At 45.3% G+C, this 9985-nt stretch overlaps 1 protein-coding gene across 3 annotated transcripts in view; it reads right to left on the minus strand.

The window, feature by feature from the left end:
* The window catches only part of LOC138964109 (uncharacterized), a 55172-nt gene extending 45810 nt beyond the window's left edge, over positions 1-9362 (minus strand). The window contains exon 1 of one of the 3 annotated variants that reach the window (XM_070335988.1): positions 9012-9362. In XM_070335988.1, coding sequence (XP_070192089.1) covers positions 9012-9132 — 121 coding nt within the window. In that variant the 5' untranslated portion in view covers positions 9133-9362. Of the gene's footprint in view, positions 1-7496; positions 7920-9011 lie in introns of those variants that run through there. The other 2 variants (XM_070335989.1, XM_070335990.1) reach the window with 2 other exon arrangements.
* Positions 9363-9985: the final 623 nt, after the last annotated feature.

Here is a 9985-nt window from a genome sequence, read left to right on the forward strand (position 1 = left end):
CATTGTGCCAAAGTACCCACAGTACGCAGGTAAACGTAAGAAACGGAAGTTTCGGCTGCCAAATAAGATGCTGGGCTATAAGCCCACAGCAAAGAAACCGGAACATTAGCTAACCCTCTGCCAGAAGGAGAGGAGTAGCCAAAACCTGAGAGAGGAGATAAGCCACAAAGAATGACTCCTCAAACATCCATTGCCAAAGACAATGCCCCCTCAGGAAAATCTGAATGTTACTTCCGAGGCCAACTCAAGAGCACCTTAAGTTTGGACGAAACACCAGAACACGTCTGATCGCTAGAGAAAGACAGAGTCAGACTCGGCGAAAGACAAACAAGGACCATAGTCCAGATGCTTGTGGCAAAAAGTGAGAAACGGGGTAACCTGAAGACAGAAACCCCACCCAAACGGAAATCGTCCTATCTCATCTCCTGCATAAGATGAGAATAAAGGAAAAAATTGTCGAAGTCCGAAGCCACAAGAACAGGAAAAGCAACAACCACCACCGCCGAAAGGTGGAATGGCTGTTGCACCAGCCGAGGCTAAAAAACCTGGATGCCCTAAGGTCAGCCGTTGTTCCAAAAACCCTGACGTACCTATGAAACGTCTGTGAGAGAAACAACCTCTCCGGATAAACCGGAAGTGCGACAGATGCAGCAGCCCGTGGCTGAAACGACTGTTACGCTGACTGAGGACGGAAGCCAGTATACCCGAAGGCCAGCGCTAGATCCGACCAGAAGAGACCTCAGCGGGTGCTCGAGCTGATGGACCTAGATCGCTGTGTAAATATCGGACTGATGCATAAGAAAATATGCACTCATTAGATCGATGGGAGTCGCCCGACCTCACCACTCCCACAATCCATTGGCTGTGTACAGAGACCAACCAATGAAAAAGTGCAAGGAGGAGACCCCCCCGCCATCACCAAAGTGGAGGGCGGAGGGGGGGTGAGATCGGGCGCACTTCCTTGGGGGGAGAGGCTTGCTGCTAGAGCTGCCCTTCTCCCTGCCCGACACTGATCTATTTCTCGAAACTCGAGAATCAGGCAGAGACTGCCTATTGGCTGCCGGCTTAGCTTGGCCAGAGGCCTGAGCATGCTTCTCCTGAGGAGGCTAGCTCTGCTTCAACCCTTGTAGAGAGAAGTCGGAGACCTGCTGATCTCTATTCGACTGGATCTTCTTTCTTCTGGTATAAAACACCAATGTTCAAAAGGAGATCCCTCTACCCCAGGCAAAGCTCAAGTGTCTCTTAGACTGCTCAGTGAACTGAGAATGCGAGAGAAACAAGTCCCTCCGACACATGACTGTAAGAGCGTAGTGAAGGGAGGACAGCCTCATTTGCTCTTCATTCACCCTAGGAAGGGCTGACCAAAAGAGTGGAGATGTCATCAGCGTCCTGATCCACACAAAGTGTGAAAGGATTCAGTCTTCTTCTTCTTGGCGTTCGCAGAAAGGATTCAGTGACTCCGTGAAAGAGCGAGAGAGCGCTCTGAAGATCATCTCCGAGAAAGAGGCAAGTTCCAAAAGCTGACGTCCAAATTCCTCCGAAGCGACAAGGGTGTGGTCTGGGAACACAACACCCAAGTCCCTCTAAAACCTGCTTCACCAGCAGAGGAAGAAGTTCCTGCGTTACCGGTAAAGGTGTACGCGGAAGAGCAAAGGACGACAACACGTTCCGACCCGGCTTCGGCAAAGTGAACCTCTTATGACAAGAAGGAACAAAAGTCGAAGCCTGCGTAGCCGAAGCCAGCCAAGGCTGAGCGTGTTCCGGAACTGAACCGTGAGGAACGAGCAGCAGAACCGGAACACTGGGGATACCACTTCCGGGAGGAGATGGTCTTGCCAAAACCTGCGAAAGGTGGTACACACCGAAGGTGACTCTCAAACCGGAAGTAGGAATCCTCCTCCTTCGCGGAACGGAAGTCTGACATCGCCGACTGAGCAACCGAAGCGGAAGCCGCCGAAGCCGATGTAACCTCCGGAAAGTATCTGGAAGTAACCTCCGTCGCAGCTTCGAGAGCAGCCAAGAGCTTCGACGGAAATCCAGAACATGTCTGATCGCTGGCTAAAGACTGTACATCAGAATAGCCAAGCGAACGGACACGGACCTAAGTCACAGTTGCCAGTGGAAGACTAATGAACGGGATGACCGGAAACCGGAAACCCGTCCACCCGGAAACCATCCTGTCTCACCCCTCCCGTATGAGGGTAAGAGTAAGAGGAGGTAACATCCGAAGCCACCAGAACTGAATAGGAAGTAGCCGCAACACCCAACAGGTGAAGTGACGACTGTCCCGGCCGAGGCTGAAAGCCTGAATGCCCGTAGGCCAGCCGCTGTTCCTCACTCACTGACATCCGAGAGGAAGCGTCAGAAAGAGGAACAGTGTATCCGGCCAGAGCCGGAAACGCAACAGACAAAGCCGCACAATGCGGAAGCAAAGGTTGCGTGGACTGAGGCCGGAAGCCCGAACGCCCGTAGGCCAGTCCGCGGTCAACTCCAGTAAAGACCACAACGTGTACTTGCAATGGAGGACCTATGCTTCCGGTAAACCGGAAGCGCAGCGCCGGAAACGGCTACCGCCCTTGCTCTGAAAACGCCAACGCCCGCGACGAGGCAAAGGTGAGGTCAGAACAGAAGTGGACTGGGGCCGGAAGCCCGAGCGCCCGTAGGCCAGTCCGCGGTCAACTCCAGTCAAGACCTCTGTGTGTACATGAGATGGAGGACCTTCGCTTCCGGGAAAACCCGGAAGTGCGACTACCGGAAACGGAAGCCGCCCTTGCTCTGAAAATACCTATGCCCTCTACGTGACAATAGGGGAGTTCAGAACAGAAGTTTGCGCGCAGGGAATGTCCGGCAGCCTCACGAGGGCCGGTGGACCAGTTCGACTTACCGCAGTGTCAACCACAGAGGCAGAAGACAAAGAAGCAAGGAGATCCTCCCCGGAAATCGTCGCCGACGGCCATCAACGACGCCGAAAAACGAGCGTCACCCAATGAAGGGGGGGAAAACACCACCGGCAGGCGGCGTGGGACGCTGCAATTCTTCTCTCCCAAACTGCGGAACTCTGGAAATAAAGAGCTAAGCAGTATAGACACCAGAGCGCCATGCTCCGATGCCTAAAAGAGGGAAAGCAAGAAGAAAAAGAAGTCAAAGACATGCTTAACTGCCCCCAAAACACATTTGGGGCAGAATAAGTAACGGACATGGAGGTATTACATGCTTAGTCCGAAACAACAATTACCAATGGTCTGGTAGATCCATGACATAAGCCTTGCCATGTTTTATCAATGTCAGCCATGCTGACCCACAAAAATGGCAGCCAGACAATAAGTTACTGGAAAATTACAAGTCCAAAACGGACGAAAAGTCAGCAACTACAACGAAATTCCTGTCGAACTAATGACCAAAAAGGAAAGAACTTACCAACTAACAAAGCAGAAGGCAAGTAAGGAGGTAAAATAAGGTTTACCTCACCAATACATCGGCCTAGCCACATTTATCGCCGTCAGCCACGCTGACCAACAAAAATGGCGGCCAAACAAACGGTTACTGAAAAATTTACAAGTCCAAAACCGGACGAAAAGTCAGCAACTACAGCAACATTCTTGTCAAAATAATGACCAAAAAGGAAAGAGCTCACCAGCTAACGAAGCAGAAGGCAAGCAAGACGGGTAAGTGGCTGGTGGGTGTCATAACAAACACCAAACAGCACAGCGACGAGAGAGCCAAAAATCAACAACCTTCTCCTCAGAGCTGAAAAAGTCGTATGATTTGACCACGTGTTGAGTAGCGGTAGTGACGTAGGGCACACCAATGGGAGGTAACTCCCCGGGTGTGGGGTCATTACCATGGCTACGTTTACACTTTTTGTGGTGGGGTTGCTTCCCTTTAAAATTGTTTAAGACGGGTAGCCTTTTCAGACCTTAGCATCCTAGACTGCGTTATATGTGATTCGGAGTAAGAATATGTAATTTAATGCATGCAAAAAGACCAATGTGCACGTTAAAGATTCTGAGTTGGAGACACACGGTGAAAAGTTGCTGCCTACATCTTTATTTGTGGTGACAGAGCTCTGATGCAACATGTTTTGTGTTAAAAGACATCATGACTGAGAGCAAGTTCTCAATGTCTGTTTGTGTCCCTAACTAGTTCAACCTGTTCTCAGCGGAAGATTTTGCCAGTGATGTTCTATTTTGACTTTCTTGTTCTGTTTAAAAAAATGTGTAAGCTTCTATAGTTTATTGTGCTCAGAATTGGATCAGCTGGTTCTTAAAAAAACACATTATAAGTTAATCATCTAAATTGACTAAAATGTTGTGATGTGCATCACAAAGACACCGTACACATCTTTCGAACTAATCATGGCGTCTTTGTTATGAGCGGAAGTGCAGAACGCATTTCAAAGCAAAGTTCTTAGAATAGATTCAAGGAGCAGACAATTTTTTTGATTAAAAGAATATGCTGCCCACCTGAATGCATAATAGTATAGTATGTTAAAACTGAAATATAGTGTGGATGTATTGGAATGTCTTCGAATGTATTGGTGTCCCCGTTATGCGCATAAAATAAAGGGAGTGACTCAGGAATCAGCAAGTCAGTTACGGAGCCCCAGGCTTTAGAACCGACGGTCAGTGATATCTCACAAAATAGAAATTCCTAGTTTTCCCTGTCCTAGCAGGTATCCGTTTGTAGCTCACAGAGTTCCACACAACCCCAAAAGTCAAGGGTATTCATACCCTTTCAGGAAAAAAGTAAAGGGTTTTTATACCCCTTCCAGATTTTTCACAGGGTATGAGTGACAATCGGTGTATCCATGAAATGTCATTTTTTTCCCCTATGATTGCCTGTCTGGTAGTTATCACCTTTGCCATTTTGACGTTGTGACAATACATGTATATCATAGTGTATCAATGCATTCGGTCCTTTCAAGGCACGGAAACTCATTCATCCATTTTTGCTGGAACACCTTGTCTTTCCCTGACTCACTGAGCACTGCTCTTGCTGCAACCTATAGTATAATGATACTGACTGATACTGACTCATTGCTGCTCTGGCTGCAACCGCGAAAAGACAATTTTGTCTGTTTGGGGTCGGGTTTTTGTTCTTTCGTTTTGCGAGGCATTTTTTTAAGCAGGCGACAGCACCGGATAGGCTAAAGCGAACAGTGCCATCGAGATGATCAGTTTAAAGATATCGCGCAGTTTGAGGACAAGGGAGGCAACCTCTGCTTCACGGCGTGTCAGTGTCGACAGAGGAGTGGCACGAACACGGCGTGTACTTTAGTGGTCTCAGTAGAGCAGGCGGCCTGCGTGCTGTTGCTTGTAAACTAGCAAAGCGTTTGACTCGTACGTTTTTTTTACCTCGTACGTTTTTTTACCTCTTTGGAAGAAAACTGTTACGTATTTATACCTCTTCAGAGAGCATCTCGTACGTGATTTGGAGGGTCAAAGGGTATTATACCCTTAATTCTACGTGATGTGGAACCCTGAGCTCAGTTGTTAGCGAACTGTGCTAGGCTTCGTGAGGTCGTAGGTTTGAGCCCTGCCATCGCGTTTTTTAAAATTTATTTATTTTAATCTTTTTATTTTTTTTTCCATCTTAACTCTCCTTTCTTTTATTTTGCTCTATTCTTCCTTATTCCAAAGCATTTCGGTGATCGAACTGAGATTCGTCCGCGAACCAAGCAATGTGAATGACTGGTGTCGAGGCTGGAACTGAGCAGCATAGTTAAAATTGTATCGCTATGATTAACAAGAGGCGAAGCCTTCAAGGCTCACGTAAGAAATCGACAAACAGTAACACAAACTCAATCACTCCGTCACACACACACACACAGTACACACACACACACACACACACACACGCACACGCACACACACACACACACACAGAAAGAGCATAGGTGAAACTATGCAAGAAAGCGAGACACTAGATCTAGATCTGTCTGTCTGCATGTAGCCTACTTACATGGACACGACTGCCAAATAGTCTCGGCCCGCTCAAAATAACAATCACCGAGACTTTCAGTAATTCCATCGCGTGACGTCTAACCCTCGTACGTCATAATGTGACGTCAATGTAATATGACGTCTTCAAATGTTAAAGTTTCTACCACAGACATACATACATACATACATACATACATACATACATACATACGCACGCACGCACAGACAGACAAAAGTTAGCATCGCATAGGCTACACTTCGTGAGCCAAAAAAGAAACAGTTGCAATGCTCTTTTAATTAAAATAAACCAAAAGATCACTGCTGGAGTCAAAAGAATCGGGAGCGAGTGCTGCCAATCTAAAAATAGAAACGGGAACACTTGCTGTCTCGAAGCAGTGACTATTTGCTGCCAATTTTCTTTGTTGCTTAAGTTTTCAGTGCCAATATATGCTCAAAACTAGACACATTATCACCATCTGAGTACAGCTAATCAACCTCAGGCTCAGATGAACTCGCTGTGCTAAAATATCAGCTTGCAAAAATTCCTGACTGTCAATCGCGAAAGTTTGCTACAATGGCGAACAGAGCACAGGCGCACCAAAAATATATCAGGAAAACCATGGTCATAGCAAGCAAAGTATTGATCTTTTTAAAATTCTGTCAACATGCAATGATAATTTAATCAATAAACTGTTTGTGTTGTTATTTTGAGTGCATAAAAGGGCTTGTCCTTAGAATAAAGTAAATGGGAATTTCCGTAGCGAGTCATCCGAAGATATCTTCGGATGGTCAAGGGAGTGAACTGGTAAGAGTTAAATAAGTGTACTTCTTTAATTTGACCAGGAAACAACATTTTAGTCTCGAGTATACATGTATATCGAATGAGAAAGCTGAACGCGTTACACCGGTCCCCGAGCCTGGGGGCTGCGTAACCGACTCGCCGGTTCTTTTAAGACCATTTACATTGCCATAACTAATGTTTTTCAGTGCATACCAGTTGGTTGTAAGGTCTTGGAGAGTTTGTCAAAAAAGAAAAGAAGTACTATACTACTGTACTACTCTTCTTTGCATAACGGTGTCCCCTTCTATGAACATTTGTAATTCCTTAATTTTACAAAAGTCAAACTTAGTATTCTATGCATAAATTGATAGTGATACAGGTCTCTAAATTCCTATTGTAAACTTATTTCTTTCAAAATAAATTTAATCAGTGTTTTAAACGCAATTATGTTATGACCAGAAGAATTTGTGGTTACCAACCGAGATAGTTCATCAAAGCATAGACCTATATTATTAGATCAAAGTCTGGAGAGAAAAAAAAATGTCTTTCTCTCTTTTTCATCTTTTTGCTTTCTACAGACAATAAACAACAGTACAATGCCACTTAGAGTGCAGTATCTTGTTCTTTATTTTTTACCATCTGTGCAACACTTGGGACACATGATCTGAGCTGTTCAAATAGAAATGATAGCATACTAATCATTTCACAGGCCTTGGAAGACTAAGTCATATATATCTATACATCAACGTTATAATACAATCTATAATCCTCACCTACACAGGCACAGTCCTGAACATAACTGAGATGTAGAAGTCATATGACATCCTCAAATCATTTTACATTTGGCCTGTAGGGTGATCTGTAAACATGCACCAAAATTTGCTTCTTTCTTCCTCAGTGACCAACACGGAACTTCTTCACCAAAAACTAGTGGTTAGAGTGACCGACCCTGAATAGAGTGATAGTGTTGCGGCCAATCTCGTCATCGGCGCTGTTCCGGAAATGAGCTGCGCTATGTTGGAATTCCACAATGGCCGCCATTTAAGGAGTTCCAACTTCGCGCTACGCGATTCCAGAAATGTACCTCGCGCATAGTGAGAATTCTGCTCTTTCTTGGAATGCGGCATAAAATGATAATGATGGCCTACAGTGATTCTTGTGTAAATGTAAAAAGGTAAATGCTTAGTCTTGATAAAACAGATGTATTTTGCACAACTAATGCAACAAACCTGGCAACGCAATGTTTTTGTTTTTAATAAACTTTTGATCATAACTGAGGCTGCACCAACATCATCATTTTACACATCCAACACACTGTGACACACACACCGCACACACACACACACACACACACACGGGCACACCGTGCACATAGTCCAACACACTGTGACACACACACCGTACTGGCACACACTGACTGACACCGCGGCACACACACGGCACACGCCGCATACACAAACACACACACACCGCATACACAAACACACACACACACACACACACACTGTGACACACGGCGTGACACTCAGTACACCATGAAACAAAAAACAGACTATATGAATTTAACATACACTTTCAGTGATACGGTCATTGAAACACGGAAATAAATCGTCAGGTCACGTGACTGCACGAAAGAGACCAAACGTTCACTTTGCCGCTGATATTGTTGGTAGGTTATACAGGATACGCTTTCAGACTAGGCCCAACCGGCAGCACATGACCGGAAACTGTACACGGAAAATTAAAATCAGTGACAGACCCACCACTGAGAGAGAGAGAGAGAGAGAGAGAGTGACGGGGAGAGTACATTTAAACTGCACAATGGCTATAAAAAAAATTAAAAAAAGAGTACATTTTCAGAAAACGGATCGCACGCGAAATTGATGCACAGGAAGTAGAGGGTAAACGGAATCAGTTTTTTTTCCAACAAGGCGCAATCGGTATTATAAGCCAGTCAATACATTTAACCACCCATTGCTACACTCATAACAATCCGTGCCAAAAATGGTAACTGAAGTTCAGTTGCCGCAATCAGTGTGTATACATTTGGTAGTACATAAAGTACCACAGCGAACATCTTTTTCCTTGCATATAACCATGCACGTCATGTCAGTCCCAAATAGACACTAGTTCTGGGGACAGAAAAACCAAGTTAGCAAAGCATAGCATTGCATAGCATCTTTTTTTTTAAATCTCTTTGTGGGGAGTTTTTTTCCACATGTATAAGCTTTACATTACAGGACACAGACAAGAACAGCGAACATCTTTAAAGTTTAACGAACACTAACCTCTTCGAATGTACAAAGAAGCATACGTCAACGTTTCTGTGTGATGCCGAGAAGGAGCTGCGTAAAACTGGTTGTCATCAAAGAATGAATTCACCGCGCACGGCCACGAACGCAACGCCATTTGCCTTTGCCGTCTGAAGTCCACAGTTAGAGAAGCAAGTTTTGCCAACAGTACCGTCACCCATCAGTCCATCTTGGGATAGACGGTAGGAACGCCACAGCTCAACCGTGTCTACGACTAGTGTCCCCCGTTCCAGGTCGTCGCTCCGAAGAGAGTCATGCTCCCAGCCTGACGAGGTGAGCTGATTGTGCAGCTGGCAATAACTGCACTCTGGGCTCGTCAGGACGAGGATGTTAGCTTTGGTCGTCTAGTGGGCGGGGAGCCACTGACGGCGGCAAGCGGTGTGGGACACAGGCCGGCTCACACGCACGCACGCACACATACTGGAAACAAACACATGAGTTGATTATAATCAACAGGGGCCGAAGTTGTGTCAAGTTAAAATGAAAGAGATGATGTACGGGCGACTTATGCATGTGAAGTGACGGAATTATATAGGGCAGGCTGTGAATGCACACAAAAAGCAGAGAGCTAGTATGTCTGTGTAGAAAGGATGTATGGAAGTAAATTTGTGGGTGAGAAAACATCAGTGTAAAGAATATTGCTTTTCAGAAAGGGGAGTAGGAAGATTATAAAGAAAATGAAAAAGAATTCAAGAGTAAAGCACATAGACGGGCGTTAATCGCCTAACTGCAGACACTATGTTTAACTGCAGAAAGTGTTGATTCATCACTGTTTAATGGTCAGAGAAGCACAACTACTTAATAAGTCTCTAAATTTGTTTTCAATTCAACCCTCAACTCAAACTGGTGATATTAAAAACGTAAACACACACAGACAAAGAATTAAACATTCACTGCTGCAACTGTCCGGTAGGGGAAAATGATAATACGAAACTCTGCTCTTTTTTTTT

This window comes from Littorina saxatilis, linkage group LG4, assembly GCF_037325665.1.
Source record: "Littorina saxatilis isolate snail1 linkage group LG4, US_GU_Lsax_2.0, whole genome shotgun sequence".
NCBI lineage: Eukaryota > Metazoa > Mollusca > Gastropoda > Littorinimorpha > Littorinidae > Littorina > Littorina saxatilis.